At 43.8% G+C, this 15,575-nt stretch overlaps 1 protein-coding gene across 1 annotated transcript in view; it reads left to right on the plus strand.

Annotated features, from left to right (window-relative positions):
* PIBF1 (progesterone immunomodulatory binding factor 1) overlaps positions 1 to 13,684 on the plus strand; it is an 85,168-nt gene extending 71,484 nt beyond the window's left edge. Inside the window, exons 17-18 of the mRNA XM_083737804.1 lie at positions 9,383 to 9,556; positions 13,436 to 13,684. Of these exons, the coding sequence (XP_083593930.1) occupies positions 9,383 to 9,556; positions 13,436 to 13,492 (231 nt within the window). The 3' untranslated portion in view covers positions 13,493 to 13,684. The remainder of the gene's footprint in view (positions 1 to 9,382; positions 9,557 to 13,435) is intronic.
* The last annotated feature ends 1,891 nt before the right edge of the window (positions 13,685 to 15,575 follow it).

Here is a 15,575-nt window from a genome sequence, read left to right on the forward strand (position 1 = left end):
AGTGTTTCTTTCTTTCTCCAAGGCTTGTGTGGTCTGATAAGTTTCCAGTCACACATTTCCTTTTTATTGAACTCCTGAAAGGCTACTCTGCATTTCACAAAAGACACAGGGAATGTGAGATAATGCATTTTATTAGGCCGACTCACATTCAGAATGTAGGATATGGGCTTCCAGGTGTTTCTCAGGTTGTATATTCAAGGAAAGTGGAGTGGGCAGCCTGCTGTTTCTGTGATCCTTATTTTGACAATTTTAGAAAGCTTTCTCCCCCTCGCCCCCCAGATATACTATGTTCTAAGACTCATGATCATCCTTGCACTTCATCCTTTCCCCTCTTTCTCTTCCTGCTGCAATTGCTGCTCTCATTTGGAGAATCCCCCCTTTGTACTGTGTTCAACAGTGTTTGGATGCTTCTGGTGTTTCTGCTAATTTTCTCATTCTCTGGAGGCCGCTGGGTGGGGTGGGGGGGCTTCTTGTCATCGCCCTTGCTCACACCATTAAATACTTCCTGAGAAGAATGAGAATGGGCAGCAGCACGAGGTTTCCAGGACTGGTGTGCTTGCTTGCTTGCTTAATTTGCTTATTTGTTTAAAGCATTTATACCCAACCCTTCAGCCAAAAAGCTTCCCAGAGTGGCTTGCAAAATTCAGTAGTCAGACCTACTTACGATCTTAAGGACGTAAAGACATTCCCAAGGAAAGGAATAGAAAAGCCACTTCTCAGAGCAGCTGATGGCAAGAAGGACATCCCAGCTCCTTGCCCACAGGAGACATGTCCTTTAGAGGACTCCCTCAGCAGCAAAGGGACTGTGGCCATTTTTCATAAACATTTGTTTTTCTCTATTTAGCCACCAAGGCAATACAACCAGTTCCAGTGATACCAAAGAGGAAAGTGGGGGAGCATTTGTCCCCTGCACCCTCTACAAAGGAGCTCTCACTCGAAAACTTCCCCTATAATAAGCCCTATAGAAATAGCTGGATAATATCTGAATCAGGAGAGGCCGTCCAATACCGGCGCCTGGATTCAGTGGTGTTATGGATGATGCAAAATAAGCTGAGCCTGAATATTGGGGAGATAGAAGCTCTCTCAACAACCTCAGATATGCAGATGACACAACTTTGATGGCAGAAAGTGAGGAGGAATTAAATAACCTTTTAATGAGGGTGAAAGAGGAGAGTGCAAAATATGGTCTGAAGCTCAACATCAAAAAAACGAAGATCATGGCCACTGGGCCCATCACCTCCTGGCAAACAGAAGGGGAAGGAAATGGAGGCAGTGAGAGATTTTACTTTCTTGGGCTCCATGATCACTGCAGATGGTGACAGCAGTCACGAAATTAAAAGACGCCTGCTTCTTGGGAGAAAAGCAATGACAAACCTAGACAGCATCTTAAAAAGCAGAGACATCACCTTGCCAACAAAGGTCCGTATAGTTAAAGCTATGGTTTTCCCAGTAGTGATGTATGGAAGTGAGAGCTGGACCATAAAGAAGGCTGATCACCGAAGAATTGATGCTTTTGAATTATGGTGCTGGAGGAGACTCTTGAGAGTCCCATGGACTGCAAGAAGATCAAACCTCTCCATTCTGAAGGAAATCAGCCCTGAGTGCTCACTGGAAGGTCAGATCGTGAAGCTGAGACTCCAATACTTTGGCCACCTCATGAGAAGAGAAGACTCCCTGGAAAAGACCCTGATGTTGGGAAAGATCACAAGGAGAAGGGGACGACAGAGGACAAGATTGTTGGACAGTGTTCTCGAAGCTACCAGCATGAGTTTGACCAAACTGCGTGACGCAGTGGAAGACAGGAGTGCCTGGCGTGCTCTGGTCCAGGGGGTTGCGAAGAGTTGGACATGACTAAACAACAACAACAACAACAGAAGCTCACTGTGGGTGAGTGTCTGAAAAAGTGGCCAGTTGGCTGCTCTGGAGAGCCTTACAACTGGAAGAACTTGGCAATCATTTTTTCATGATTTGTATGCAGTTTTGCATGCATTTTACTTACCAAGCAAAACTAAATTATACTGAATATCTTTTGAATTCCCAAGTAATTTTACAACTTTTTAAGAGCCCTTATTTCTGGAATTTTAAAGTTGAAAAATTCAGCACATCCTACTTAGAGGTAGCACCTAATATTGATTCCGCACATGTAAGAAATCAGTGTTTCAGTGTGGCAGCACCTAAAGTTTGGAACTCCTTGCCTATTGACATCAGACAGGCATCTTCACTGTACCTTTTCCCCTGGATGGTTAAGGCTTGTCAAAGGCATGCTGGCCATGTGACCCAGAAAGCTGTCTATGGACAAACCTTTTCCATTACCTGCTTAAAATATATACAGTAGACTCTCCAGATACGAATTAAATGCGTTCCGGGGATCCGTCCGCAACCTGAAAAGTCCGTAGGCAGAGGCGCCGCTTCTGTACATGTGCAAAGCGTTCAGTGAAACTCAGAATTATGCACTTCCGGGTTTGCGGCGTTCGTAACCAAAAATATACATATACAGAGTGGTACATAACTAGAGGGTCCACTGTAGGTCCAGACATGTAGATGCAGATGTGTTTAATCTTGTTACTTTTAATTATCTTTTAAATGTATTTGCTACTTATTCAGCTTTTATAAGAAATATTAAAAAATGATCAATAAAGGTCACTTGAGGTTTTATTACAGCCAAGAGGTATGTAAATTTGGGAGTTTTAAAAAAGGGAAAGGAAAATGGAGACTAGAATGAACAGGACTAAATATTGCCAATGCTCAAAATACCTACTTCATCTCTGAAATATTTTCCTTTTTTGTCATGAATATCCAGCCCATTGGGGGTGGGGGAGATGGGTCAGTTGAGGGATGTCCTTTTTATTCTGTTTCCGTTTTGTGTTTTGTATTAACTGGAAAAGAAAAATAGTTTTAAAAAATGAATATCCAGTCTCGTCATGAGTTCTGTGAAATTCTAAAGCTGTCAAACTGCATTGTATTTAATCTAATCAACTGTGCATCTCCCTAAAAAAGGCTTATCTGTTCTGATACTGAAATCCCATGGCATGTGAAGGTGTTTGCCAGCTTTTCTATAGCTGCGTCTCCTTTTACTAGAGTTGTTCTCGGCCACGATTAAACTACTGAACCTTTCTAAAGGTTATTTACCTGAGTTAGTCAGTAGACTGAAGGCATTCTTGAAAAGGCCTCTGGCTCTCCTACAACACTGAGGTTATTAACATTGGTTTTCTGTTTTGTCAGGGAACAGCAAACATCTTTCTAGTTGAAAAGTTGAAAGCAGGCTTTTTGGTTAAACTGCCTTTAGCCAAGTTCCTTCCTTGTTTTGCTTTTTTATAAAAGGCAATTTCAGAATTGTGTTTCTAGGGAGAATTTATTCTTCCTTTTTGCATATGTGCTACAACCTTCTAAATAAAAATTTGCTCTTGAACAATGCTCAGTTCCTTCAAACATTCAGCCACAAGGTAATTATCATTTTTCTTCCACTAAGTTACTGTTCTGAGATCCTTGCTTCTATTAATGTCTTGTTTGTGTATGCACACACATACACAGAGAGACAAGAGATTACAGGGAAATTTCTGTATCCCAAGTTAGCCCTGGAGCTATTCTCAACTACAGTTTAGAGAAGCAAGCAACAATTACACTGGTAAGTGATTGTCAAGACAGTTCTGGTTCCTATTGTGCTGTTATCAGCACTTCTCATTTTTATTTTATGTTATCTATTGAGTTATTGTGTTATTTAAACATGAATACAAAAAGGCTACTGAATTTAGAACACCTGGAAGCTTTTTGGCAAACAGGGCCCATTCATGCACACAATTTTGGGTGAGAAGGAGCAGCTTTGAGTAACTTGCTTCTCCTTCTTAGACGCCGCCCCCCCCCCACCTGAGAATTGTATTTTCATTTATTGTGTCCTATAAAGTAAACTTGTGCTGAATAAAATCTGGCTTTCAGGAAACAAAGTTTCCATGTGCTACAAAAATAAGCAAGGCTTATTGTAATGTAAATTGATAGGAACTCAATGTAAGCGCCTCGGATTTTGATTTAGAGGAGAAATGTTCCACAAAATATAGGCAAAATTCATTGTGTTTGTTTAGATTGCAAGATCAAACTGGCAAGCACGTTATACAAAACGTACTTTGGAGAGAGCCAAGTTTTTTTTTTATTATTATTATTATTATTATTATTATTATTATTATTATTATTAAGGATAGGGGTTTTAGCAAGAAACAGTTGCCAGTAAGATCATCCAAATATTTAAAAAGTCCTCAATTCATTTTCCCAGGTGACTATGAATCTTTCAATCATGTTGCAGTAGCTGTCCAGCTGTGTAAACCCTTCTAGTTTTCTATTCAGATATAACAAATGAACAGAAACATACTTATGAACCACCAAAGCAGCAAGAGATAGCTCTGGAGCAGAAACACCTACAGATATTCTGTACGTTTGTTTTGTTTTTTAAGGAATGGGTTGTTTTCCTCAGAGTAGACCCATTGAGATCTCATAAGTAATTTGGGATGCATTCAGTGCTTGGAATCCCAAGAGCTACTATATCCAAGCTCTAGTACACTTTATTTCATTGAGCAGGGGTCAGCAACCTAAGGCCCATGGGCCACAAGCGTCCCACGGGGGTCATTTAACTGGCCCATGAGTCACTTCCGAACCGGGTCACCCGCTCATCGAGTCTCCGCACGCTGCGCTAAATCAGCACTGCACGGGGACTCGCTTCCGTGGCACCATAAATCGTGTCTACACATGCGCAGACGCCGGAAATCGTGTCTGTGCAGTTGCCGGAAATTGCGCCTGTGCAGACGCTGGAAATTGTGGCATTTTACATTTTAAATTTTACCTTTGTGTACTTTGCCTGGAAGTTATGTTCATTGTGTCAACCAAACTATACAATACATTCAGAGTTTACCCCAAAAAATCCCTTGCTCCAGCAGACGGAACAAAGTTCTTTGTTTTGTTTGCAAAGGGTGTACTATGGGTGGTGATCTCCTCCCACAAAGCATTGTCGTAATACATGTGCCACAGTGTTGTCAAACTCTGCTTCTCTTAAAGGGATCAGAGGCAGCACACAACTGTCATGACAGGGGCACTATAACATCCCCTCTCCCCAAAAAAACCTGCTAAATTATTTTCAAAGGTGTTGTCAAGGGCTCTGTGGTTTGAACCAGCTCATAGACTGATGCTGGAATAAGGCTGAAAAGCTCTCTGGGAATGGATGCACTCAGACTGCTTCCAGTTTCCAACCCAATTCAGAGTGTCATTTAAGACCCTTAAAGTTGCAAATAGTTTGGGACCAGGATACATTAAGGACTGCCTTGTCTGATTTCCCTTCTTATTTGGGAAGACTGGCACTAGAGAGCTATAACAGACTGAGCAGTATTCAGTTACATATTGCGCTAGCGCAAGGATTAGAACTGGTGCAAGAGGATTTCTCCTCCCTCCATGTGTGCTCAGCACCATCCCCAAATCTGTTCTGGAAGGGTTTTTTTTTTTGGGGGGGGGGAACCGAAGCAGATTTAAGGGGAATGCAGGGGGGAGAGGGAGCGTTGCACTTGTGGAACAATCTGCTTAGCACTACAGTCATACCTCGGATTACAGAGAGTTCAGGTTCCATTTTTTCAGGTTACGGACCGCCAAAACCCGGAAGTACCAGAATGGGTTACTCCTGGGATTTGGCGGTTGCGTATGCGCAGAAGCACCAAATTACAACCCACGCATGCGCAGATGCGTTGCTGTGGGTTGCGAACCCTCCGAGTTGTGAATGTGCATCCCACACGGATCACGTTCGCAACCCAAGCGCCCACTGTATGTTGTGCTTGTATTGTTCCTTTGCTCAATTTACCGTATTTTTCGCACCATAGGACGCACCGGACAATAGGACGCACCTTGTTTTAGAGGGGGGAGAACAAGAAAAAAAAAATTCTCTCCCTCTCTGCCCAGCGCCCCTTCAACGAAGCGGCAGGAGGCGCTGCGCAGAGAGGGGGAGAATTTCCCACCTCTTGTTTTCCCCCTCTAAAACAAGGTGCCGTTTAAGGTGCGTTCAGACGCCTTCAGGCAGCTACCTTGGAAGCCTGGAGAGCGAGAGGGGTCGGTGCACACCGACCCCTCTCACTCTCCAGGCTTCAGGTTCCTTTCGACCTGCTCTTTGGGACTGGCGGGGGGAAGCCCACCACCAGCCCCAAAGAGCAGGTCAGGGAGCAGCGGAAAGGCGCACGGCTATAGAGGCTCCTGCCATAGCTGCATGTCACCTCTCCAGCTGGGAGAGGGTCGCGGGGGGCTTCTTTAGACCCGTGCGCGCTCTCCCGGCTGGAGAGGTGGCGCGCGGCTATAGAGGCTCCTGCCATAGCCGCATGTCACCTCTCCAGCTGGGAGAGGGTTGCGGGGGGAGCCCCATGCGTGCTCTCCAAGCTGGAGAGGTGGCGCACAGCTATAGAGGCTCCTGCCATAGCTGCGTGTCACCTCTCCAGCCGGGAGAGGGTCGCGGGGCTATGCTGTCTTCGCTCCATAGGACGCACACACATTCCCCCTTCATTTTTGAAGGGGAAAAAGTGCATCCTATGCTGCGAAAAATACGGTATATCGTGTTCCATGAAGCTTTGGCTGGGTAGCAATTCGCTAATCTTCAAAGCCCCCACTTAAAATGATTACATTTAAATAAAAGGTTCTCGCATCACTTCTGGAAGACGTCTAGATATTGGCTAGAAGAGGTTTTCATAAAAACTTTTTTTTTTTTTTTAAGTGCATGGAAGGCTTTCCTGCTTTCTCAAATGTGATTTACTCATGTTCTGTGATGGAAATTAACACCATGACTTACCTCATGCAAGGCTGTGCTGGTTTACAAGGAGTTGGGAAGATTTTTGGAGAGGGCATATTCTCTCTCCCTCCCCCCCCCATCGCCTGAGAGTTGGCCTCTCTCCAGGAGATATGATGGCCAAATAACTACTAAAAGATTGCTTTGTGTTCTCTGAAATGTAAACTCTCTATCAGCCTGAGAATTGCCTACCACCGTCATGTTTTGGAGTACAATTTCAACATCTCTTCAATCAGAATGTGGTGCAGCAAAGTAGTACTCATTCACAGCGGTTGCTAAAATGAAAACATGATTTGCATCCCAATCCTAAACCTGCCTGAATATTTATTTCCTTAGCTTCCCAGTGGATAGGCTTAGGATTGCAGCCTCAGTACTGTAAAGATGAAGCACGTGCTTGTAATATAATTGTCCAAGTTATTTTCATCGAGAAATTTTGTCTATGCATTGCTTTGGCAACATCTTGCAGAGTTTACAACTTTCAGCAACATGTTGGTATCAGTTATGCAGCCCTTTGAAACAGCTGCTCTGCAGTTGAGCTGTTTTGACATGCCACTGCACATGGCTGAATTATGCAAATACTTGCAATATTAAATGACTGAGCAATAAGAAGAATGCACCCAGTGGATAAAGTGGTTTGGTGCGCTTTAAGGGTTTGTGGTAGTGTTATGAGAAGCCCATAACTGGAATATTGGGCATTTATTAAGTAGATGTAACAGTCAGTACAACAAAGTGTGCCTATTTTTACCTTTTGAGCAGAAGAATTTACATCCTATGGTATTATAGAGCTGCTTATAAGTAATTGTGTATGAGGAATGGCATGCTTTCATCCTCCAAGGCTCATTTTCATAATTGTAACCAAAACTGTGAATCAATGTGAATTAAGAAATCTATTGTTAACTTACTGCTACTTGCTTGTTGTTGTCTGACATTAAACTGCAAGCATTCATTTTTTACACCGTTGTTGCATGAGTTTATCCAGGCCTCCTTACATTTCCCTGAAGCCCAAATCATTGTGAAATAGATAAATATTATCTGTCAAGATGAAAAGTGACAATCGGAACCCCAAACTAGAATTTACATGCCAGGATGGTTCTGTTAATTTACTCTTTTCCAACTTCTGATAATGAAGAAGACTTATTTTCAGAACTGAAACTGGATGCTTGTTTCATTCTTGTGTTTAAAAGTGTTTGCTTTGGTTGGTTGAAGTATGAAAGAGGTAGAATAATCAACAAAGCTCTGTGGTTGTATTCAAACATAACATTTAACCATGGTTTAGCACTACGTCTACTACATCCCCTCTCCTCCCATGCAATGGGGAAGAGAGCTTCAGTAGAGTTTAGTTTCACTACTTGAAAATCCTGGGTGGCGCTGTGGGTTAAACTGCAGAGCCTAGGACTTGCTAATCAGAAGGTCGCGGTTCGAATCCCCGCAACGGAGTGAGCTCTCATTGTTTGGTCCCTGCTCCTGCCAACCTAGCAGTTCGAAAGCACGTCAAAGTGCAAGTAGATAAATAGATACCGCTCCAGTGGGAAGGTAAAACGGCGTTTCCGTGTGCTGCTCTGGTTCGCCAGAAGCGGCTTAGTTATGCTGGCCACATGACCCGGAAGCTGTATGCCGGCTCCCTCGGCCAATAAAGCGAGATGAGCGCCGCAACCCCAGAGTCGGTCACGACTGGACCTAATGGTCAGGGGTCCCTTTACCTTTTTTAAAACAAACTTTAGTTTGTTTAGCAAACCAGCTTCATAACCTTTGGTTTGACATTGACCTGTTGCATAATTTAACATAATTCTCTTAAACCGATATAACTACTTCAAACATAGCACTAAGTTGAAACGTTTTAACTGCCAAGCAAAACACTGCCTTGGCAGAAGCCATGGGGAAGGGAGAGGTGCACACCGATGGGGCGCATTCATGCTCAACCATGTAGTGTGCAAACATGGCCTATGTCTCTCTCTTCATTACTTTAGTGAGCATCTCTCCTGATTGGGAGCCAAGTCCAGAGCACTGACTTGTTGAGAGAGGCAAAAAATGGCTTTTCTGTTTCAGAGAGGGAAGCTTGTCTCTTTACAACATTTTTTCCTATATTTACTGTGATCTTTGTAGTGTGCATGTCTTCTTCTGGATGTTCCCACTCCTCTCGCTTTACTGGGAGTAATAAGTGTTTTTTATATCTGCCTTTGTAAGACATGCTCTCTTATCCCAGCCATCTGCCTCTTATTTGTAAGCATGCAGATTGGATTAAGCCAGTGCTCTGCCTTTTCAAAACAAACCTTTAAAAAGAATCGTTTTAAAATAAATGGCAGTTTAAGTGAAAAAGAGCCAGTGGGATGCTTAACTGTGCTCTGTAAATCTTTTTCTGTCACAGCATTTCACAAATGATGAGCTCCTATTTATATAAATCTTGTGCCTTTTTTATTTTATTACTTCCTTTATGAAGTGGTTTCAAATAAGTAATCAGACCAGAAAGGGAGATAACCATCCTTATTGTACTGTAATGATTCCATTTCCATGCTTTGGTGAATAGAAAATGGGTGTTCTATAACTAGTAATGGAGGCTTATAGTTTGACTTCTTTTTTGTTAAGGAACTGGCTGTGATGAAACAGATGTTGATTCGTCTTCATGGTAAACCCCAAGGAGATAGTTTGCCCCAGAAACAGAGTCAAAATCTGCATGCAAAAGCCGTAACAAGTCCAGCAGTCAGTTTGCCTTTTGAACACGAGGAAGGAAATGTCTTTGCACCCAAACCAACATTATTTGTAAGTACAGCAACAGTTTTTATTTATTTTCATGGTACAGCAACTTTTATGCTTTTTATTAGATCTTGGTAGATCAGTGTGGTAGATACAATGTTGGAACTATGAGCTCTCAAATAAAAATATGTGTATTTTATTTTCATTAATTAAATCTTTAGTCCACCCTTCCACCAAAGTGTTCAAGGCAGCATACATGGTCTTCTTACCCATTTTATCTTCACAACAAATTACTGTATTTTTCGTTCTATAGGACGCACCGGACCATAGGAGGGGGAGAACAGGAAAAAAAACAGAAAAAGCAGCTTTGGGCTGCTGCCTGCTATCCGCAAGCCTTCTGAGCCCGGTGGGAACTCCCGCCAGGATCCGAAGGCTTGCGGATATCTGCCTGAAGCCCAGGGTGCGCAGTGCTGTGCTCCCTGGGCTTCGGGCTGCAGGCTGTTATCCGCCAGCCTTCGGAGCCCGGCGGGCACTCCCGCCGCGCTCCGAAGGCTTGCGGATAGCTTCCTGAAACCTGGAGAGCAAGAGGGGTTGGTGCGCACTGACCCCTCTCGCTCTCCAGACTTCAGCGAAAGCCTGCATTCGCTCCATAGGACGCACACACATTTCCCCTTCATTTTTGGAGAGGGAAAAGTGCGTCCTATAGAGCGAAAAATACGGTAAATGTTTAGTCCACCTAAGTGTTCAAGGCAGCATACATGGTCTTCTTATCATTTTATCCTCACAACAACCTGTGAGGTGGTGACTCAGGATCACCTAGTGACCTTCATGGCTCTGTCAGGATCTGAACCAGGATCCAATACTCTAACCACCATACCAGAATGCTCCTAATAAAGAGAGAAGTGAATACAGTGGTACCTCTGGGTGCAAACGGGATCCGTTACAGAGCCCCGTTTGCATCCTGACGTGAACGCAACCCGCATCTGCGCGGGTCGTGATTCGCCACTTCCGTGTATGCGCATGGCGTCATTTTGAGCGCGAGCGGCGAAAGTAACACGTTCTGTTACTTCCGGGTCGCCGCGGAGCACAACCCAAAAATGCTCATCCCGAAGCTACTTCATCCCAAGGGATGACTGTAGTTCCTAAGGGGCAGAGCAATCCAAGCTATCGGGCGTCAGCGTATGTTACACCAGGGTAAATTATCCTGGGGCAATTTATTCCTGTTCCAAATTCAGGAGCAAGGATACTGCCAACTGAGCTGGTCTGAGTCTCGCAGAGGGAAAACAAGGACCACCGTTTAAACCTACCCAGACCCTGATATTATCTTCTGAGGTCCTTTTTTGTGTGCCTCCTCCACGACAGGTCCAGAGGGTGGCAACACAAGAATGGTCCTTTTCTGCAGTGGCTCCCTGTCTGTAGAATGCTCTTCCCAGGGAGGTTCAGCTGGTCCCAGGCAAAAACATTCCTCTTTAACCAGGCCTGTGGCTGATTGAGGGTTGCCTTTATTTTTGTTTTATGTATTTTCTGTTTTTTTATATGTGATTTTCTGTTACAAACCACACTCAGATCTACGGGTATAGGGCAGTATACAAATATAATTAAGAATTAAGAAATTAAGAATTAAGTAATTAAGAAATTAAGAAAATAATAAGCAAAACTTTAAGATAGAATTAGACTTACACCACCCTATTTGCCAGTGTCACTTCCACTGTGTTGCTAGGTCACATGACTGAACTAAACAGAGATTGGAAGAGGGAAATGTCTCCCCCTGTCATGTTCCTGGAATGTCCCTTTTTCGAGACTTATGCCAGCTGAGCCAGGATGGAGGACTTGGGCAGTGCATCTGTGGCTGAGTCAGAATGGGGGACTCCAGCCCGTGTCGCCACAGCTGAGCCCAGGCTCTCACACAAGCTCTCAATAAGCAGACGCCCACAGAACTTTATGGAAATCCTGGGAAATGGCTTTGCAACAAATGCAAATAGGAGAAAATTACCTCCCAGGTTTGACAGTAAAGGTGATTGAGAAATAATAAATATGCTCAGTGGAACAGTGTCTTGGATAAAGAAAAGGTATTCCAAATAATAAACTTCATTATGCTTCTTTGAGGCATGCATCCATTTCAGCAATGACTAATCTAAATCAATGCCATGTCACACCACCCTATGTCTTTGTTCCGTGGTTATTCCAAAGATTTGACTGCAGAACCTTGTACTGTTGTTGCTGTTGTTTGAGAGGAGGATGCAGGGAGGTGAGGAGAAATCGTATCTGCTAATCACAATCCGAACACAAGATTTCTGTTTGAATTTGGTGCAGCTCTCTTTTGTATATCTTCTGCAAAAGAAGATACGGTCAGTGGGCCTTAAAGACAGAATGCAAGTGAGATGGTGTTAACCTTATGTAATTGACACCGCTACTTTCAAGTATTATTTTCCAAACATCTCTAATATTAAATTAATTGTCCTTAGTATATCTCCGTGTTTTAGCACAGCTGCTGTTTCCCCTAGCTCTTCTTTAGCATCTTCATGAGTTGAAAGTTTTTTTTAACACCTTAATATATAGTATGCCATTATTTTTCACTGAAGAGAGCTATATTGATTCCAGTCACATTGCATACACAAAGTATGGGGCTGGATTAAACTAACTCATTCCACTAGCAGAAGGACTCCCACTGGCACAGTGGGGCTTCCTCCCTATGCATGCCCCCTGAACCTTCTGCAAGTCCACTTTGGAGGGTTGGGAGAACCCCCAGAGCAGTGGGGTCTGGGGGAGATCTTTTTGTTGCGCAAGCAGAAATGCTTGCACTGGCAGAACAATCAAATTGTACAGGCAACAGATCATAGAATCAGAGTTGGAAGGGACATTGAGGATCATCTAGTCCAACCCCCCTGCAATGCGGGAATGTGCAGCTGCCCCTTATGGGGATCAAACCTGCAACCTTGGCATTATCAGCACCATGCTCTAACCAACTGTTGAAATTAGCATCTTGATCAGGGGTCAGCAACCTAGGGCCCATGGATCAGAAGCGGCCTGCAGAGGTTGTTTGACCGGCCCCCGAGCCGCCCCCGAACTGAGCTGCCCACTCGCACATTGCGCTAAACCGGCACGGCACAGTGTGGGGACTTGCTTCCGTGGCCCCGAAAATCACATCTGCGCAGATGCCAAAAATCACGGGCGGGTGGGCGATCAGGCCCACTGAGGGACCGATCCGCCCCAACAAGATAAACTTTGCTGACCCCTGATCTTGATAATGAGGGTACCTCTAGACCTGATAAGAGCAGAAAGACAGCTTCTGAAACCAAGCAAGGTACTTGTTTTTATGGAGGTTTTGACCCATCAGGTGTTTTTATAATATTGGTAACATTCCCACCTGCTGAGTATGTTCATTGATGTGGACTTAACAGTGGTTGGAACACAGATTGCTGCTCCCTGCCCCAATTGAATATTTGGCTTTTAGGTGGACAGCACCTTGATTGATGGTGCCAACTACCTGTAAAATGAGAGTGCAGAAGCACCCTAAAACTGTAAAGGTAGGTTTGAAAATGTAGTGGCAGGCCTTACATAAAGTCTTAAAGGTGAGGCTGAAAACAGAGAACAAGTGTTCATTGATTTGCATAGTTCTTTGGCTCTTTCAGTGCCCAGCACAAACAGACTAGGTTATACAACATGAGCAAATGTATGCAAATGTGTTTCATTTTCATAATGTTCAGAGATTACATAATTCTGGTTTTCTGGAGGTAGATCTTGAATTGCATACTTGTTTGTTTTGGTGGTTGTGTTTTGTTTGCTTGCCTCATTCATGTTAAATGTGCAGCTCTAATGAAATTATAGCAGTAGGACTGAAACTTGCCAAAATGGTTGCAGGTTAAGTGTTAGGTGAGTGCTGCACCGCTGCTGCTTCATTATTGCTTCCTTCAACTACACAAATGTGTTTATTTTATTTCACAGACAAACGAAGCTCCACTACAATACTTGAAGAAGGTAAAGCAGAAAAAAGCATCTTAGGTTATTATTTCAAGAAATAAATGTTGATAATTATAATCGTGTTCTAAAAACGTCTTAATTACACACCTCTATTTTCATTCCCTTTATTTCAAATTTAAAGAGAACTTTCTGAATCGCTTTTGTGAATTTCAAAATTCATATACCAGCCCTTGTGCTGAAAGGTTGACTATTAAAGGCATTTGAATTTGTTAATCTGTAACTGGTGTTTCTTTAAGAGTTCATATTTGAAAATAATTTTATGTACTAAGCCATTTTTGTGTTCCTCTGACTTCTAGGAACATGAGAATAACCTTGTAGAAGATCATTTTTAAGCATCCGTCTGTTAGGAAGCAATTATGTTCAGCTGCAAGGAAAGCATTTTCTGTGTTACTCAGATTTGGATATGTCTGGGATGGCACATGTTTCCAGACAGGCTTTGTGCCTTTGATCACACTGTGGAAAGTAGAAATTCAATCAGTACAGTTTCCCATGGTTTACTTGAGACATAACCCCAACTTGGTGGCCAGGAGGAAATTACAAGTAATTCATGGAATCATGTGCTGCCTCTCATGTTCTCCAATTCATTTATATCCTGCTTTGCTGTTGCCTTCCAACCCAGGTTTGGAAACTATGGTTTGAACCAATGTTGGTAGATGAAGCGAAGTGTACACAGGGAGAAGGCAGAATGGGCTCATGTAACCCATAAACCATGGCTTTGCATTCATGTGAGCAAAGCACATGCATCTCTGTGAAAGTGGAGATGAACATTACATGTTGTCAGGGAACTGACATCGGAGCGAGAGGTGGAGGCAAGGCTCTCAAGCGATGCAGGAGAGGGGCCCAGCAGAGGGGAAGGAAATCAGCGCAACACCAGTAGAGAAGGGAGGGAGATGGAGGATCCGGAGAGGGGTCTCCAAGACTCTTCGCCCGAAACTAGTGGGGAGAGCACGGGCACACCTCTGCCCACTCCTTCCCTGCACAGAAGATTTCCGCGCAGGGAGAGTAGGAGGAGACTTGGCGTCAAACAGCTTCTTTGCTGGAAGAGGCTCAAGAAACGCCCACTGACGGAGCGACTGAACGGCCAGGGAGTGAAGGGCTGTCAGCCGAGACAAGGTTAACCAGGCAATCAAGCCAGCAGCGACGGTAACTTACGCACAAGCAACCCCTTATAGCCATTACACATGTCTATATTCTGGTTTATGTTGAGCTGCTGACACTCATGGGGCAGTTCCATTTAGTTGCCTTGGAAGCCATGAAACCCTGAGCTGCCTCTGAGGAGTCCTTGGATATTGAAGATCCTACAAGACCACACCAGAAACTACATCAGCCAGCTTGGTCAGAGAGGTTTGGGGGCAGCAGGGTGGGCAGTACAGCAACAGCATCCTCAACCTGTCTCCTTGACCCCACGCCGGACACAGGCCCTCCAGCTGCTAAGAGGAGAGGCTTCTCAGTGAGGGAGAATGAACTATGAAATGCTTTCCCTACAAACCCTCTAGTCTGGATTAGTATTGGACACAGTACACAGCACGGCATCAGATCCCCCATGCGTTAAACATGCTAAGCTAGCCTGTTCACTCACAGTGAGACCAGGGATCAAAATTATGAACCGAGCTGCTGTTCAATAACACCACTGCCAGAATGTTGAGCACAGTGGATGAGCCTCTAGTGTAATCACAGATGGGAAGGAGTTCAGAGCAAAATGCCAGCTTCTGTAAACCACCCTCTGATTTGGGGAGTGTAGTTTATGCATCTGTTAAAATAGCGGTCAGAGCTCACAGACGCGTATGTCACAATAAATGGGTTTGTCTTTAAGGCGCCATGTTACACACTCTTTTTTGCCTCCTACAGACCCTCCTTGCTATTCCCCTGAGATCAGATCAAAGTGCTGTTTCCAGTGAAAGGAATGATCAAATACACACTGAATGTCTCAGCTCTGTTAATCTGTCCATTTCTCTCTCATTGTTATTGATCACTTTGTTTGTCTGGCACACACTTCGTATCCCCCAGGTAATCTGATTAAGTCATTTAAAAGTCAACAATATGATTTACATTATAAGGCCATATGTTATTCAGATCTTCTCAAAGCAGTTGGAAGCATCAAAGT

This window comes from Podarcis gaigeae, assembly GCF_964106915.1.
Source record: "Podarcis gaigeae genome assembly, chromosome: 4".
NCBI classification, from domain to species: domain Eukaryota; kingdom Metazoa; phylum Chordata; class Lepidosauria; order Squamata; family Lacertidae; genus Podarcis; species Podarcis gaigeae.